Genomic DNA, 19,409 nt, shown 5'->3' on the forward strand with positions numbered 1-19,409 from the left:
TGGCCATTCATGGGGCCCATTCCTAATTGACCACTCTTATTTGAAGTTCAATCACTCTCTCATGAGTGTCAAAGTTCCAGTTTCTCTCTAGTTTTCATATAGTTTTGGCTCTGATCCATTCATAAACTTGTGTTTTAGACTTAGATTATTGATTTTATAATGGATTATTTTTTAACTTAATCCATTTACAGTAAAGTAATGGCTAACTAGTGTGTGTGTGTGTGTGTGTGTGATGTAGGCACTCATCTACCTTTTCCTGAAAGAGATGTTCATGTATTTTAGGCACAGAAAAGGAGCACGTCAGTATTAGAATCTTACTTGGGGGGATTGGATAAAGATTGCCATCATATGGAATGATGATGATGGCTTGACAATGACATTTTATGCTTCAAGATTTAGAGAATTTGCTACCCATATGGCTTCAAATCATAAAAGAGTATACTATATCCAAGTTGGGCAAAATCAAGCTAGGGGACTGGGCCAGCCTAGAAAAGCGTGGAGATTGGATTATGGGGTGCAACTTGATCTGTTAAGTCACAAGGAAAAAGAAAAAGTGCAGTGCCTCTGGTTCACATACATGCAAGTGCAATGCGTTTGGTTCATAAAGAAACAACAAACAATGCTTGTTTGGACTCTTGCTTGTGCTTTTGCATTATTCCTCCCCTTTCCTTTTCTTTTTTGTTTGGAAGTTGGTGACAAAAAAGCTGTTCTTTGGGGAAACTGGGCAAAAGGAAGCTGTCATTTATAAGGAGGGATTTTGCCCTTGGCCTTCTATTTTACTTTTATGATTCTTCTAGTTCATCTCATTAATCAGATCTCTAAAGATAAACTAATTGATGTGAACCAAAAGGCTAGACAAATTGCCCCGCATGCATGCACACAGCAAAATTCATCAAAAAAGGGCGCAATGGTGCCATTGAGACAGTATACACCACGAGTTTCACACATCTGTCTATGTGGCTCAGCTTAAGGCATTCTAGTTTAGGATATTCAGAGCTTGATACACGAGGTGTGTGTCCCTTGCCGCAAGGCCGACACCAACAGGAAAATATCTCTAGCAGGCAGGGAGGAAATAATTGCCGGCGTCCCATGCCACAAGTACCAACTACCAAAACAGGATCATGGTCAACGTGGGACCTCTTGACTGGTAATGGAATGTCCAAACCAAAGCAGTGGTTTCTACTGGTTATCGAAAAAGAGAACAGGGCCGGGCGTTCAGATCATATGCCGGTTATGGAAACTTTCCAGGAAAATACCAATTTGCAGTTTTTTTTTTGTTCAATGACACGGAACCTTCTCCGAGAACCGGGTTACTTAATGGACCCGCCCCCTTGCAAGGTAAACCCGGGTTACTTAATGGACCCGCTGCTTGAGCATATTTGTAGCATACGAAAGTGCCACCCCTAAAGTAGTGCGCTACTATTTTTTTCAGAGATAATTGAAGTAGAAGTTTTTGGTAAAAGATTATGATCATGCAGCGATCTAACCAGACGGGTGCATAGGTGCAAGTTTGGATCCTTGGATCTAGAAACTTCAAGCCTTTGTTGTCAATAGTGAAAGGGGTATGCATTTGTGCCTGGAACTGAAAAAGACTCAGGATAGGTTTGGTAGGTCACCTTTGTGGGGATTCTCATGGAAAGTTTCACCCTCTAGCCAAACACATATTGCAGGTGTTGGTATCAATCAGTTCATTTAGGTTTAAAAAGATTTTGATTTTCATATTCGTTTTTTTTTTGGTATTCTTTCCAATCGCATCAAACAAAACACTAAAAGGGGGACATTCGAATGCCTCGGATCTTCAAGAGATTCAGGGACACTCCTTGATCCGCTTCCCTCTCATAGATCGTTGGATCTCAAAACCCTAGATTTATGGACTGGGATCCCAGGGATTCAAATGCACACTAAGGGTGCATTTGATTCATGGGACAAGAGCCGCACAGATAGAACATGCGGTGTTTGTCCCGGACCCGTGCGTCCCATGTGCCCTTGTAAAGAAATAACGATGGGGAACAAAGCTCCAGGACTGCTTCGTTCCCTCGTTTCAAACGCGGTACAGCAACCTGTGCAGGGACTGCTTTGTCGTTGCACGGGTTTGTACCACGCATCAAATTCCCCTTAAGGATGCGTTTGGATCTCAGATCTGAGGTGCTCTGTGATCATTGTATCTTAAACTCTAGGATCTGAAATTGAATATCATATGCCATGTTGAGAGAGAGAGAGAGAGAGAGAGAGAGAGAGAGAGAGAGAGAGAGAGAGAGAGAGAGATCATATTCACGGTTCACTGAGGGGGTTTGAGGATGTTAGAACAGAGGGTCCAAGATCCTCTGTTTGCTCAACCCTTTGATCTGATGTGGGCTATCAGACTCTAAAAGAGAGATGTTAAAAGGTAGGAAAACATAAATAAAATACGATTGCATGAGCAAGGTGGTCATGCACTCACGATGCAAATGGTGCATCTAGAAAGTATGACAATCAAGATAACATATTTTGTTGGCCATGGATTCCTGTTCTCTTTTTTTTCCCGAGTGTGGAGAGTTGAAAAACATATTGAAAAGTGATTTCCCCATACACAGCACCTTGGAAAGCGGGAAAAAAATAAAATAAAAATTACTTAGGACCCGTTTGGCACTAACAAGGATCATTATGCTTTGAAACAAACATGGAATTGAAATACCTTGAGCTTATCCAAGCAAGTGCAACTCACACAACAGAATTTGGGAACTGGTGTACCTCACTTATGCAGGAAAAATCGGGATAAACTAAGTTTATCTGATTAAGCCTAACATCATGGACACGTATGAATGATGTTTTGAATATGTCATTACAAATTCGTTATCTTAATGTTTGTTTTCATTTCTTAAAAAATCACGAATTTATTACTATATTTTTTTACTTAGAAAAGTTTCTACTTCTAAGCTTATAGCCTTCGATGTGCTTCATAGACATTACCTAGCAAATGAAAGGCTTGCTCGGTGAAACCATCTAAGCTTTAGGGGACGTGAGATCAACAAATTGTTAACATTTGCATTTTTTTTCTTTACGTTTGTTGTTTTTTCTATAGAAATGCAAGATATTTTTTTAAATGTGCATTAAATTCATGGTAAAAAATTTGCCAATTGAATAGCTTATCACTATGATTGTATTTGATTGCCTCAATCTCAAATCCTAAGCGATACAAGATCCATATATACACAAATATCCACGCCCCCTCTTGTAAGGATTGTGAATGATGTTCTACTAGAAATATTTTTGTCAATGCTTATCCATAGTTACCAAAATGGATACGAGAAGCAATGTATGAAGCAGAAAAAAGGGAAACAAGTGCTGAAAAGTAGTACGAAGCATGAAGAGAGAGATACAGTTGTGAAGCGATTATGCAAGTGCATGAAAATAAAAAGGAAACACACAAAAAGCAATAGGAAGCTTGGCGGAAGCAATAAGAAATGCCATAAACACATATATAAATAAATATAAGACCAACATGCAAGGTTGCTATAAAAAAAATTATATTTTTCTAAAATGAAAAACTTAGGATGCAAAGAAGAAGCAAGTGAAAAACAACAAGAAGCGATAGAGAAATGCTAAGGAAGTGAACCAAAATAAACCGATTTGGAAAAGTAGAATGAAGAGAGCTCCCCACTAAAGGAAATCGAGTTTCCTATATTTTTGAAGCAGGTTTCCGAAAGCTTCCCCACTTTTCGAGAAGCGAAGAATTCCGCACTTCCAAAACAAGCTTCCCCATGTAGCCAGAAGCTTAGCTTCTGGTAACTAAGTGCTTGTCATAGGGGCCACTAGAATGTTAGTACTGAATATATGAGAACTACAAGGTGAATCGAGCTTTTCATGGGTTTTTTCTGTTTTTTCTTAAATTTGACCGTATAGATATTATCTACATGTTTGGTTTTAAAGAGACCAGCTCTTAAATCATCCAATTGCAATATATAAGCAGGACTTTTCGATGCTTCAAAATCTTCTGACTTAGAATTTTCATAAATATTCAAGCATCTAAAAATCATGTCTTTTTTTTTTGTCCAAAAAACATGACCCATTCTTAACAAATGAACCATTCTGAACGCATCTATAGGGTTGGATTTGCAAAAAAAAACATATAAAAAAGGCCTAGTTTACAATCTAGTTCTCATAGTATAGTGCCCCCTTGCTAGAGATCCACGTATTAGGGAAGAAGGGACCATGCCAAATGAAACCCTTGGATCTGAGGTCCATCTCAAGGCAATCAAACTCTCCCAAATGAGTCCAACCAATGCCTCCAATCACCCTACACTCTAGACTCATCCAACAACCCCAAGTATCCCCACTGAGCAATCTACCACACATATTGAAAGTCATGGATCCCATGTCTTTAGAGACATGGATACAGCTAACCCTAAGCTTCCCCTCCAGACCCTACTACGTGCTTGGCTGGTTGCATGGGGGCTCACCACACGTGTGCCATCATGTATACGTGCCACCCACAACCAATGCAACAAGGCCCTTCTTCCTTCATATATATATCACCCCTTTGATTGCGATAAAGAAGTTAACGTCTTGTTAATGGCGTCACAAGGTCCGAGAATGCAAATTGTGATCGTTTGGATCCAAGCAGCTCCGGTCCATTTTTTCAAAAGCCCATTGCAGCAAAGAGAAAACGAAGTCGAAGGCGTCATCATAAGGTCAGTGTAACCCGTCGCATCTCTGACCCGATACTCACCAGCTCTTCCTTTTCTAAATAATGGAATCGTGCAATCCGTGGATCTGACCCTTTCAAGCCCGACCCGATCAACAGCGTCACTGTTCCAAAACGATGCGAAGCACCGCCGTTAACCCGTTCGAACGGAGCGATAAAAACCTTAACGTCCTCATGATGGCGTTAAAAACGCTTAGGATGACGTCGTGATCCCGTCAGTGGGGCCCGCTGCATTGCCATTCTTCGCCTCCCCGTTCGCCTCGCGTGTCAAGCAGAGGCCGGTTAGTCGGCTACGTGGATCAAGACACGTGCGGTCGCGTGGTCCCCACTACCGTCATGGGAGGGAGACGCGTCGTAGGGTGTGGACGCCAAGGCACATGGGAAAGGTGGCAGCTTTTTTTTCTTAGAGAGAGAGAGAGAGAGAGGGGCGAATACGGAAATAGGAAGAGTCAGATAGAGTGGTGGAATAGAAAGAGAGTCTAGAGTGAGAAAGGGGGGCGAAATAGAAAGAGAGAGTCTTAGACTCTAGAGAGAGAAAGGGGGCGAAATAGAAAGAGAGAGAGAGGAGTGGCGGAATAGAAAGAGAGTCTAGAGAGAGAAAGAGGGCGAAATATATATATATATAGAGAGAGTCTTAGACTCTAGAGAGAGAAAGGGGGCAAAAAGAAGACAGGTTTTTTTCTCATGGGAAAATAAAGACTCAAGAGAGAGGAGAGAAAGGCGCAAGGGGGGAGTAGAGGGGAGCCGTTTTCAGCGATAGAAAGGATAAGAGAGCGAGATTCCGAGAGATAGAGGGAGGAAGTCTGACTTTTCCCACGCTCTCTCTCGGCAGTTTTTGGCTGTTTGTGGCCTTTGACTTTTTTCAAGTCAAAGCAAAAAAGCAGCTCATATCTTTCTCTCTCTAGACACGACGAGTCGACGACCACGAATGAAAACAATTAAAAAACAAAGTAATCAGCTTCTCTCTCTTCACGCTATATGAAAAAGGAAGCTCGCACTTAATGCTTTGCAAGGTCAGCGCCGTCCTTTCTGCTGCACCATCGCCCCGTTCTGCTCCCTCCCTCCTCTCTCTTTCTCTCTCTAGAGCAGCAGCAGCAGGAGACATCGGCCATGGACGACTGGGATCTGTACGCGGTGGTTCGAGGGTGGTGCAATACCGCCGTCCCCGCCATTTCCTCAGCCTCGGCGCTCTGCTCCGCCCCCGAACCGGCATTCTTCCCCGCCGGCGACGAGCATGGCAGCATCGACCCCTTCCCTGACCTCTTCTCCTCCACACCGTCGGTGGAGCTCGACGACCTGTGGAAGCCTTTCTGCTCGAAGGATCCCTTGCCGGCTCCGCAGGACCTACAGAAGCCGCTCCCTTTTACTAATTCAGCCTCTCAATCTCAAACAACGCGCTCTAAACGAAGGTACGGCTTTCGCCTCGTTTTCATGACCAAGAAACAACACCTCCACGAGTAAAAATACCAAAGACAATGATAGCAATTAACTTTGATCATGTTAATTTTCACAGAAAGAATCAACAAAAAAAGGTCGTGTGCCAGGTTCCGGCCGAAGGGCTTTCTTCGGATGTGTGGGCGTGGCGAAAATACGGGCAGAAGCCCATCAAAGGATCACCTTATCCGAGGTAGTGAATGTTCTTTTCAAGTGCAGTTAACTCTTCTGCAATAGCCTGTTGGGAAACCTTTATGTTGTGTATTAAAAGAGAAACCATTTGTGATTTGATTTGTTGGTGCGGGAAAACAGAGGGTATTACAGGTGCAGCAGTTCAAAGGGATGTTTTGCAAGGAAACAAGTGGAGCGGAGCACAACGGATCCGGCGATGTTCGTGATAACGTACACATCGGAGCACAACCACCCAGTTCCCACCCACCGGAATTCTCTCGCCGGAAGTACCCGGCAGAAGTTTGTCGAAAATCCGACGACGACGACAACAATGACCAGTTCTGATGGTGGTGGTACTGCTGCTAGTGCTGGTGAGAATGGGGTTTGCTCGCCTGCAGGTTTATCGCCGAGGACGCCATTGACCACGGCCATGGAAGAAGCCGGCAAGGCGCAGTTTGACGACGACGAGCCAGAGATGACGCCGGGTTCTATGTGGGAGGAGGAGGATGTGGACCTGTTCCTGGATCTAGAGGAGCTCCGGGACGACATGTTCACACCACCGGTTATGTTTGAGGAGTGTTTTCCGGTGAAATTTAAGGGGTAGCTCGGGAGCACCACCACTGCTGCCGGCTGAGGGGACTGAGGCAACCCCTGCCGGTGAATGATGACTGAGCCTCATTGTAGATCCTTCTCCACATTCTCCACAGGCTGCATCTCTCCACCAACACTTGTTTCTTTTTCTTATAAAAAAAGTGCCACAGATTCCAGACTCTCGAATCTCTCATTTTGTGTCCTTTCAATTTGATCATATCAACTGTTAAACAATAAACCAATTTAGCATGAAAATTTTTTTAAAGGTGTATTCTTGAGCACCCTTCTCCCTCTCTAAAAAGTTCTTTCAACCTTTCTCTCAATGGAGCTCAATTTTGTATTGCTTTAATGCTTGGTAGTCAACAATTTCTTTTTCCTTTATTGTGGGGGAGAGAATTGCATGGGCCTGTGAGAAAACTAGTCTAATACCCTATACAACAGTGATGTCCAAAAGCTTTGTTTGTTATGCAATAAATTTATGGTGATGTTAGAAAAGTACAAAAATATAAATATTTCATATGGCTAGTATCTAGATTGGAACTTTCTTTACTTTTGATGACAGTTGTCCAGTTTCATATAGAGAGTGTCAGAGGCATTGGGGAATCGGGGATCACATGATCCTTGCATTCACTATCTTCTTTTTCTTTTCTTCATTTTTTTAAAGGTTTCATGGTTGTCATATTAAACTATTTGGTGTAAATTGACTTGGGAGATTAATTTAATTTCCTTCTGTATTAGCATGAAATGACTCTTGAGGTGTGCATTTGAGTGAGATGAGAATACAACTCCGTTTCACTCATCCCCTATGTCATCTCTACCATCCCACGGCGTCTAGGATCTCATTGATGCAAATTGTTTTGATCAAATCTAACACTCTATGGATTTGATAGGAATTGACCGCCAGATTGCAAAGAGTTTTAGCATTTTTTTAGTCGTTAATTTTTAGATCACACTAAAATCTTACATAAAAGTTGGATTCTCGATATTCAAATGACAATATTAAATAAATGCATCGTGTAGACAGGGCTGAGAAACAAGACCAACAACTCGTTGGCTCGGCTCAAAAATTGGGATTGACGAGCTGAGTTACGAGCTTATGCATTTAGGTTTGCAAGTCGAACATGAATAGATGAAGCTCAGCTTGGCTCAGCCCGTCTAGCCGCTTTTTACACGGAAACACGCAAAATAAAAGCTGATAAAAAGTAAAAAATATTATCTTTTTCACTAGGGAGTTCCTTACTCGTGAGGGTAGCAAATATAATATATATATATATATATATATATATATATATATATATATATATATATATATATATATATATATATATATATATATATATAAAAAAGCTAGTAGTTGCATGCCACTTTTTTAGCATAATGCAAGCAAACAGGTATTTTTGGGTTGTTTTCACAAATCTTACCTTGTTGATGTGTTCATCATGGTCGATTTGCTGGGAAACACCACTTGGATAATGTTTTTTAGATAAAAAATGATTTTTAAAGCATTGAATATTTATAAAAATCTTAGACCATTGATTTTAACCTTATAAATGCATGTTAGAATTGGACAATCCAATAGTCAATTCTTGTAAAATCAAACATGTATAACACATTTGTATGGTCAGATTTAAGGAAAACATGAAAAAATCTCTTCAAAAGCTCAATAAACCAGCAAAATATTAAAAAAGTGGTAGACAACTGTCACTTTTTCTCTCTATATATATGAAAAATATTTACTGCTAATGAAGGTAAATAACTAATGAACTCAAAATCATAGGTGCAAGTTCCATCAACTCAATCTAACTATACAGATGTGTTCAACATGGTTTTTTTGCTAAGGAACAAGCCTTGGATCGTGCTTTTTTAATATAAAAATGTGATCTTTTAAGTTATACAATTTTGTTACATTGTTAGCCATTGATTTTAGAACCCTTTTAAAAACCTAATTACTTGTCATAATCAAAATACTCTTCTTACTAAAAAAACCATGTAGATATATATACGTAACATTTGATCTACAAAAATTAGACTTTTTTTTAATGAAAAAATTAAGTGATTTCTACTCGTTAGTTTCGTACCTTCATTAGTAGCCAATATTTATCAATTACTTGTGATCGGCTCATAACGAGCTCCAGTAGCAGAGCTCCAGCAAGTGTTTACCCATAACGAGCTGAGTTCTTGTTTGCCGGTCCTCCATCCAAATCACAATTATGAACCTCAAGATAGGATATGAAGACAGCGAGACAGGGATGACATAAAGGACAAGTGGGACGGAGTTGGGTGAAAATATGGGTTATGAGATGTGATTGCATGCGAGTCAACTAGGTCATGAGGCGAACGTGGACCCGAGGAAGGAGCCTAGAACCTGCATGAAATTGACTTCGATGGGGTTGAAGCCCTAACTGAATAACTCTATTGCTGATAGAAAAAGACTTATTTGCCCTTTGAAATTTTCTGTTTGACAAAACTGCCACTTTGGTTGGTCAATGAGTCAACCTCCGTGGTCACCATGGATTATTCAATGAGAAGAGATGGAGCCATAGATTCTCTAAACCAGTCATGGAGCTATATCACCCTGACCTTGAAATCCCTAATAAGAGGGTTCCCTGACCTGAATGTTGTGCCCTCTCCCTCAAACCACCCACCCTCTCTCTCTCTCTCTCTCTCTCTCTCTCTCTCTCTCTCTCTATATATATATATATATATATATATATATATATGAAAAAATATTTGCACATAGATGTGTTAAGAATGGTTAAGGATCAAGCCTTTGAATGTGCTAGCTTTTCAAGTTATAAAATTTTGACTTATCATAATCACATGATTCAAATCAAGTTTCGTAATAAACAAACCATGTAGGTCACATCAACATTAAATCTAAAAAAATCAGATTTTTTTTTAAGAAAAAAGTGATCACTAGTTTTTTACCTTCATTTGTAGTCAATATATATTTACCCTATATAGACCCACGTACCCACACACATTCATGTGCCCACATACACGTGTCCACCCTAATTTAGATTTCTTGCTCTGCCTCTATTACACTTGGTCAAGCCCGATTGGTCCACTAAGGCGTTCCCCTTTACCCTGATGGGCCGGTCTAGCTGAATATTTAACCTTTATTTTTAAGCAGTCCTGGAGATAAGTGTACACGGGTCAGGTTCAGCCCACAAACAAATGTATAAAGTACCAAAATAAAGGCAGCCGTGAGAAACTTTTGTTATAATGTGTTTTTAACAACAAAATGTAAGAAAAAAAATATTATGTTTAGAATTGAAAACACATATATAATACAAATACAAAAAAAGTAGCTTTCCGGATTTGATAAAAAAGTGAGTATTGTGTCAAAATAATAACACAACAAGAAAAATCCTAATTAACGACGGTAATTTGCGACGGATTTTTTTCATCGCAAATTAGCGACCGATTAACGAGAGAAAACTATTTGTCGCTAACATTCAAAATATTTACGAAATTAGTGACGGAAATATCTTTCTCGCTAAATTCGTCGTTAATTAGCGATGGATTAGCGACAACATTTTTTTGTCGCTATAACACTACAAATTTTTTTTAATTAGCGACGAAATTAGCGAGAAAATTTTTCCGTATTTAATCCGTCGCTAATTTTCGATTTAAACCGTCCCACCTGAGGCATGAAATTTTCCTCCCCCCATTCGAAAGTTTCCCTCCCTCCGTTTTTTCTTCCCCTCGAACTCTGAACTGCGATCTACTTATTAGGAAGGAAGCATAGGTGCATTGGTTCTCCAATCGCTAATTTAACTAAATTTCGAGATTTTTTTTGGAACTTTGGCCGTGAAGTTTCTGACTGGAAAGGAAAGGAAGAGAGAAAAAATCAATGGCGTCCCAAAACTGCTCACGCCTCGACACGTGGGCCTTCAGCCTTCGCTGACCGTCGATTCCTGGTTCTCGAAGGCATTCGTGAGCCATGAGACCGACGCCCTCACTCGGGCGCTCCGGCTTGAAATCTGCAACTCCGACTCCCTCGCCTCCCTTCCCAAGCCGAACGCCCTCACCACCACGAGTGCCACCAGCTCCGAGACGGACGACTCCCTCCTTTTGCCGGACCACCGTCGCCCCTTTTCCCACCGGAGGGATCTCCAAGAGGAAGTCTCAGACATCAAAGAAGACGCCGACGACGTTCATCAACGCTGACCTCGCCAATTTCCGTCAGATGGTCCTCTGGCCGTCGACACGGAACTTGTCAGTCTCCTTCTAGGGGGAGTTGTTCTCCCTCCCGATCGGCCGCTGCGAGAGGCTGCCCTCGTCCCTTCTCCCGCCGTGACTGGCTCCCTGCGGAAGAGCGTCTCGACGCCGGAACGCCCCGGTTCTGTGTAAAAAAAAATGCTCCCTGTCGGAGAATGCGCCGACAGAGAGCATTTTTTTGTTAATTTTTTTTTTAAAATTTAATGACAGATTAGCAATGGATATTATCCATCACTAATTTAAAATAGCGAAGGACTCACAATGGATCATATCCGTCGCAAATTAGTGACGAAAGTAGCGGCGGATATGTTCTGGCACTACTTAGCATCAAAAAATTCGTGATGAAAGTTATCCGTCGCTAAATAGTTTAGCGACGGATTAGCGTCGGATTTAGGTCATCGCTAATCCACAGGTTTCTTGTAGTGTAAAAATGTAAAATGTTTGGGCCAAGTCTGTTTTTGGGCCACACTATCATAATTGATGGTACAAGCAAGTGTTGTCAGTATCACTATGAATCATTCTTAATCGATCGGTTTATTTTTTAAAAATGAAAAATAATTGTATTGTACAAACAAAAATGTTGTGTTTCCCAAAAAACCCTACAATTTGATAAAATCCGCCGATGTCCAAAATCTTAAATGAGCATTAAAATGACTATTTTAAACTTTGCATGTGCAAACCTCCTGAAGATATGCAAACTTCTTCTTTGACAAACTTTGCTATTAAGTTTTTAACGAGAAATTGAAACATGAAGAAGTTCACATATATTTTATAAGTAAGACCATAAAAAAAAATATAAAAAAAAATGATCAATATTTATGAGAATGAGAAAGTTCACATAAAATATAGACTAGGATGAGAAAGTTCACATATATTTTATGAGGATAAAGAAGTCCACATATATTTTATGAGAAAGACAAAGTCCACATAAAATATAGGCGAAGATGAAGAAGATCACATATATTTTATGAGGATGGAGAAATTCACATATATTTTATGAGGAAGACCTCAGGAAGTCCACATAAAATATAGGCGAGGATAAGAAAGTCTGTATATATTTTATGAGGAAGAGAAAGTTTGCATAAAATATAGGTGAGACTGAGAAAGTCTACATATATTTTATGAGGATGAGAAAATCTGAATATATTTTATGAGGAATACCTCATGAAATCTGCATAAAATATATGTGAGAATGAGAAAGTTTGCATATATTTTATGAGAAAAACCTTACAAAGTTCGCATAAAATGTAGGCAAAGATAAAAAAGTCTGCATATATTTTATGAGAATGAAGAAGTCTACATATATTTTATGAGGAAGAGAAATAAGAAGCTCAAATAAAATATATTCTGACTTTCTCATCCTCTCCTATATTTTATGTGGACTTCCTCATCTTTCAATTTCTTAGTCAAAAATCAGTAGTAAAATCTATCAGAGAGGAAGTCCGCATATCCTTAGGAGGTTCACATATGTGAAGGTTAAAATGATCATTTTAATGCCCAATATTTATAATTTTAGACATCGATGGATTTTGACAAATTGTAGGGTTTTTGTAAAACACATTATTTTTATTGTATACTTAGAGATGGCCGTGGACCCGGGGGGAACAGGGCTCCACCTTGCTCCACCCCATTTGGATTGGGGATGGAGGACATGAAATAGGGAGGGAGGTTAAAATCAAAACCCGTGTGGGGATGGACTTATGCTTTTCCTCGCCCCATTCTGATCCCCGTCTTGCCTCGCCCCACCTCGTCCCTAATCCTTCTTTAGGGATGGCAATGGATTGAGGAGAAATGGGGCCCCTCCTCGCCCCATTTGGACCGGGGATGGAGGGCATGAAACGGGGATGGAGGCGGGGATGGACGATAAAATCAAAACCCCTATGGGGATGGAGGGTAGGATTTTGAGACAGGGCAGGGGTGGAGATCTTGTCTCAACCCTCGCCTCGGTCCACTGCCATCCCTAACAATACCATCAATTTTCATTTTAAACAGGGTTTAACATATTTTTATAAGTATTTTAATATATTCTAACATGTGTCACCTGCTAGTTAAAAATTGGCTGATTTAGCTTGATTTGGTTTATAACTGAAGTTAGAATCGACACATTCCCTAAATCATTTTGAAAATCGATTCATGGTGCAAAAAGATTATGACAACACTAGTATAAAGTTCCAATATCATACAAAAGTGATCCTTGGAATAGCTGGAAGCATGCAAAACTCCCCATCACTTACCTAGGTTTGCCTTCGTTCAATGGGAAACTTAAAAGAGGGATGTGTGAACCACTCTTATGCAAGTTTCATTTGAGGCTGGAAATGTGAAACGAGAAAACTCTTTCCATGGCAGCGCGTGTGGCCTTTATTCATTCCATACTTCAATCCTTTCCCATCTATTGGACGGGGGCCTTTCTACCCTCATCTCATAGAGAGGATAATATGTAATTTTCTATGGCAAAGCTCCTCTAACCATAAACACCCTCACCTACTATGTTGGGACAAAATCTGTAAACCCCATGAATCCATGCTTCGAGTATTGAAGATGCTTAAGATAACCGTTGATAGCCAGAAGTGGACTCCTGATACTCAAGACTACCTTAAGTGGCTTCCAAAAGATGAATTATCCTTGAAATCAGTTTGGCAGACCATTTGATCCCATGGACAGAAGAATCAAATTTATAGTTTTATATGGATCAAGAAGGCATTTCCTGTAGCAACATTAACTCCTAGATGGGCTTTGGAAGGAAGACTGCTCATTTAGGACATACTTCACATGCTCGACCATCACTTCCCTAGCTGTTGTGAGCACCCGAACCTTCTATTTTTCTTGTGCAATTCAGTGTTCACTGGAGTCCCGTGCAATCAAAAATTGATGCGTTCAATTCAAGTCATGGTTAGGGCACATAAGGCCAGGTAGTCCCGTGCTTGACCCGGAGTTTTACCAGTCTAGGAGGTGGCCCCAATTTTAGTGAAACTCGAAGCCAGCAAAACTGAGATTCACCTATACAGTTTTAGCGAAATTGAGTTTTGCCTATGCAATTTTAGTGAAATTAACTCAACTTTCACCAGTGAAACTCAATGGAAATAGAATAACGAAACTCGATTGCAATAGAATGATGAATAAAAAACATCTAAATTTTAAAATATCTAATAAATAAAGAGAATCTAAGAAAAATGAAAAGATCATCGCATTAGATAATTAGAGTTCAGATTGCGGAGAGAGCGAGAGACCTGCAATGGAAGGCTAATTAAAGTCTGAAGCTCAACCTTGATTGTTCAAATCTCAATTAGTATCCCAAACAATGAAGACTTGATGTTGCCAAGGAGCAGGTCACGAAGCCATGCGTGCTTTCTCAAAGTTGGATGGCATAGAAAAAACCTAAGCATTACTGATAAGAAAGAATATCTGAATAGGCAGATTTAAAATCTTTGTTTCTTGTTAGTTTCCTTCTAAAAAATCTTTTAAAAGCTAGATTCATTAAATGTCTCAACTAAAACAGTTTAAGCAGAGTTTGATCGATTCAGGAGAGTTGGCCGGTTCAGGCCAAGTTGAAAGCGAGTTTAGGAAAAAAAAAAAACAATTCTCAATTGGTGACTTGTTTGGTTCAAAACAAAACTTACTGCCACTTGCAACATAAAAGGAGTTTGGTTTAGCTCATTCCCTATGTCATCTCACATGTTCATACCCCTCTTAAATCTTATGATGCAAGTTGTTGTGATCAAATATGATCTTATAGATGGATTTAACATGGTTGATTTAATAAGAATTGACGGTTGGATTGTATTCTAACCGTCCCATTTCATTAAAATTGTACTTGGATAAAAAGTTTGTTGGAATCATGTGAGCACCTCACCTAGCCCTCCATAAAGTTATGAGCATCTTAGCATTAATATGGAACACTGGCACTCATGGGTGGATATCAGGCCCATCCCACCCATGACCCGTTAGGGCCCGAAAGGCCTACCTAGTCTCTGACTCACTAAAAGCCCAACTGGCCCTTTTTGGGTTCAGGTACAGCCCATGGGTCTTGTCGGGTTGGGTTCGGGTCAGTTGACATTGGGCCCTTTTAAACCTGACTGTTATCAGATGCGCAGGTCGGGTTCCATTAACATGGTCATTGGTCCTTACCTGAACTCAAACCCCTTTATTATGGATCACAATATGGATCTTGGATCCTTTGGGCCTAGATCCATTATTCATTAGAATAGGATAAATAAGCTTTTAAAAATAGATAATATATATATTTCTTTTATTAGAGTTTTGCTTAGAAAGACTTCTATTTCTATAAGAAAAGGACTTTCAAATTTTGATCAGGAACGTTCCTCAATAGGAAGAGTCCTGTTTGATCTATCAGAGCAGGCACGAGCACCCTCTCTCTCTATATCGATTTTGAGAGAGAGAGGGCGGTATGGTGAGAAAGAGAGAGAGAGGTTACAGCAAAAACATGTCTTCCTCCTCCAACATCTCCTTCATCTTCCTCTTCTTTCTTCACTGTCCTAATCAGCAAAGGTATGAGCTCCTTTTCAGATTAGATAGGCTAGGATGTTGGCAAAGACCGAATCAGTCATGAGGATCCTTTTGAGAAAAGAAAAAAAAAATCAGTCATGAGGATGTTGGCAAAATATCGGCAGCCAAAAACTCGCAAGAAATTGAAACAATTTTTAATATATTGTGTTTTTTAGCAAAATATCAACAATAAAAATAAATTAAATATATAAAAAGTTAATTTTTACAAGAAAATATAAATAAAAAATAATTAAAAATAAAAACCACAAGGTTTTTTCATGATAAATAGCAGATAAAAACATAAATATTGTGTTTTGATGAAAAACTCGCAAGAAATTACCGTCTTTAAATTTCGGGTAATTTCTCATGATCTTTTCACAAGATTTTCATAAATCTCGAGAGAATTGTCACTATGTTTCAAATCAACCTAGCTAAGCCTGGCCTTATCAGTGAAACCCCTGGTTCCCCAAACCAACAGTTGGTTTGATCCGGTTATGCCAGAGATGTGGTGGTCTGGTACCGACCAGAGTTTTAATCAGTAGGACCAAATCCAAACCCAAAATCTGAAACTATAACTGATGGGGCAAAGTTGAATTCCGATCTGAAGTAGTGTGGCACATAATAAACTTTAGGTGATAATAAAAAACGCACATAAAGTTTTTATTCCTAAATCCTAAATATTATAAAAGCATAAGGGCAATAGGTGCAAAAAATTGGATGCTCTATAACTTTTTCCTAAATGACATATATGCCATGTGTCTATTGAAGAGAAATGCGAATTTGTTTGGATTCAAAAATTAAGGGCGTTACATGATATCAATGTATTTTTTTTCTACCAAGTCATCAATATAATTTTTGCACAAGATGAAAAGTTATCTATTTAATAGGTTCCATTAAAAACTCTCGTAATGGTTCGTATTCTAAAACACCTCTCTTTTACCAACACGTCTCCCTTTGAATCATCTCTCTCTTTTTTTTAAAATTTCCTTTGAAACGTCTAAAATGGAAGGACCCATCGTACATATATATAAAATTGCCAACAATTTACGAATTCTATTTCTGTGTGCCCCAAAGGGGCTTGACACAGTGGAATGGGGCCTAGGCCTATAGGCAGATGGTCTAGGTTCAAATCTCATGGGCATCACTTTTTGCGCAAACCGAAGTTGCTTTTTAGGGATGGCAATGGACCGGGGAGGGAGGAGGGACAAACTCTCCACCCCAACTCGGTCCCCAAATTTTGCACTCCATACCTGGTCTATCTCTATGGCGAGTTTTGATTTTCACCTTGATCCTCGGTGACTGTTTTTTCCGGTTCACCTTTTGCCATGTCATGCATACTTAGATTACCTTTTTTTCCATTTAATTTTCTTTCAGTAGATGAATTGATAAATCTTTGTTAAAGCAAGCTTATCCTCTCACATGGTAAGTGTTCTCTTTTTTTTTTTTTACATTTTCAATTTTACTATGACATATTTACATTTTTTTTCACTTTTTCACGTGGTAACAAGAATTTATTTTTATTTTTATTTTTTCTATTGATCATTAAGCTAAGACAAATTTTTGTACCGTGTCATTTATTTGATTTAATTTGTTTAGTTGTATTTTTCAGATTAGACATATAGCAAGCAACATAAAAGGACTTTTATTTGCTCACTATTTTTAAATTATATCTTTTAAATTAATTTGGACGTTCTATCAAGGTCATCTGGATTTGAATATTTGAGATTAGCCCTGAGTTCCTGGTCACATGAATAAGAATAATCTCAGACGCATTATCACAATCCTTGTACTTTTAATTATATTTTAAAATTATATATGATTCTTTTATCATCAACTTTTCATAAAAATATTAGCAGAAGTATGATGTATCTAGCTTGTCCCATGTGGGTTGCGTGGTTTATTTAATAGAAACATGTTTGAATCATGTAATTATAATATACAAGAAAGTTATTCATTAGCATTAAAATTTAATGATCCACATGCAAATCATTTTTTATGCAATAATATCTATATTTTTTTAGAAAATCTTCAACAATGATAAATTGGTTCGAGTTTTGGGTGTCCATACATGTTTCTTGCCCATTTGACCCGTCCCATCAGGACAATCTATTTGCTAGTATTGTTAAAAACACACCAAAGTTTGTGTTGGGTTAATCAGAAACACATTTCTAATTATTCTTAGGAAGGAAGAATGAAAAAAGATGACTCAATTTAATTCATTATTTCATGGATCCATTTGCTATCGGTTTATATCTATAAAATTAAATCATTCTTTTCTCGAGTGGTATGAGAAGAAAACTTCTTAAACGTTTTTAGGGAGGATAGGAAGGGGTATCGCCCATCCATCTATCCTAATGAGTCACCTGTAGAATCATTGCAATTGATGTTAGAGGAGAGAGATTTTGGGAAAGTAGGCTTTTAGGACCTGATAAAAAATCAAACTTATTTAAATGTTCTTGTTATTCTATATTTTTCTGTTGATTTAACTTACGTTAGCACTAACCCATGTAGAGTTAGTAGGATAAAATTGCTTATTTACACTCAAAACAATAAAATTTATTTTGAAAAAAATCATAAATACACTTAAAGTTTTGGCAATAATAAAAAAACACAACTAAGTTTTGGTAATTGTATCATATATTTAATGACAAGTTTTATAGAAGTAAACTGTAAGCCTTGAACTTTTTTATTTAACCATAAAAAAAAAAATTAGGTGTGTTTTTTAACAACATTGAAAACTTAGGTGTGCTTTTTATTATAGTTGAAAGTTTGTGTGTTTTATAAAATTTCCTTATGAAAAAAAAGGTTTGAAAATAAGGGTTTTACATGTAAAAAGTACCAAGAGATCATATTTGTTCTAGACAGAAATAGATTGGACAAAATATTGATCCAATTCTAAAAAAGCCTGATAATATTTAACCCAAATGCAATCTGAATAAAGATTTATGTTTTATTTTAAGATCCATTTCAAGCACAAAGAAATTAGACTGATAAAAGCGACTTCATGCAGCTAGAACAAGGCTCTATGAAGATGATGACACATGTCCTGATATAAGGTGTCAAGATCGAGGCAAACCCAAACAATTTGTAGAGGGTGAATCAGGTGCGATCACATTGCACACTCTGAGTGTGCCGTTACACCTGACTGCCCAGCTGTGGGGCCCAATAAAAGTTGGAGGCAAATTAGCTGAACGGCTACGGATGGCAGTAGACTTGGGGGAAACGGGCCCCCCACCCCACCTTGCCCCGTTTGGACCGGGGATGGAGGTTTAAATCAAAACCCGCGTGGGGATGGAGGCCGGAATGGACTTACACTTTCTCCCGCCTTATTCCGGTCCCGATCACTGTTTTGCCCCCACTCCGCCCCGTCCTCAATCCTTATTTAGGGATGGCAATGGACCGAGGAGAAACAGAGCCCCACCCCACCTCGTCCCGTTTGAACTGGGGATAGAGGACATGAAGCCAGGATGGAGGTTAAAATCCAAAGCAGTACAGGGATGGAGGTCTGGATTTTGAGACCAGGTGGGGGACAAGGTCTCCACTCCCCCTCGGTCCACTGCCATCCCTAGAAACGGCCAACTAAAGTGTGCAACCTGATTGCACCTGATCTGCCACCCCATTTGCACACTATCCAGCTGCATCACATTGTTTATGTTATGAGAATAGAATGCAACACAATGATGTTATTTTCAAAGGCTGATATAATAACAGAAAATTGGTGTTTTCAAAATATCACGCAGTTTGAAAATATTATTTTATTGTGATTGAGGCAATTTTGCAGTACTTTTTGGTTATTTTATAT

At 39.1% G+C, this 19,409-nt stretch overlaps 1 protein-coding gene across 1 annotated transcript; it reads left to right on the forward strand.

Annotated features, from left to right (window-relative positions):
* The first annotated feature begins 5,663 nt into the window (after positions 1–5,663).
* On the forward strand, positions 5,664–7,390 carry LOC149819884 (WRKY transcription factor 22-like). Its single transcript, XM_089983233.1, has 3 exons — positions 5,664–6,093; positions 6,198–6,311; positions 6,431–7,390. The coding sequence occupies exons 1-3, from the start codon at positions 5,795–5,797 to the stop codon at positions 6,891–6,893; spliced, it is 876 nt and encodes a 291-aa protein (XP_089839359.1). The 5' UTR covers positions 5,664–5,794; the 3' UTR covers positions 6,894–7,390.
* The last annotated feature ends 12,019 nt before the right edge of the window (positions 7,391–19,409 follow it).

Source organism: Nuphar pumila, chromosome 12 (genome assembly GCF_984573655.1).
Source record: "Nuphar pumila chromosome 12, dmNupPumi1.hap1.1, whole genome shotgun sequence".
NCBI classification, from domain to species: Eukaryota; Viridiplantae; Streptophyta; class Magnoliopsida; order Nymphaeales; family Nymphaeaceae; genus Nuphar; species Nuphar pumila.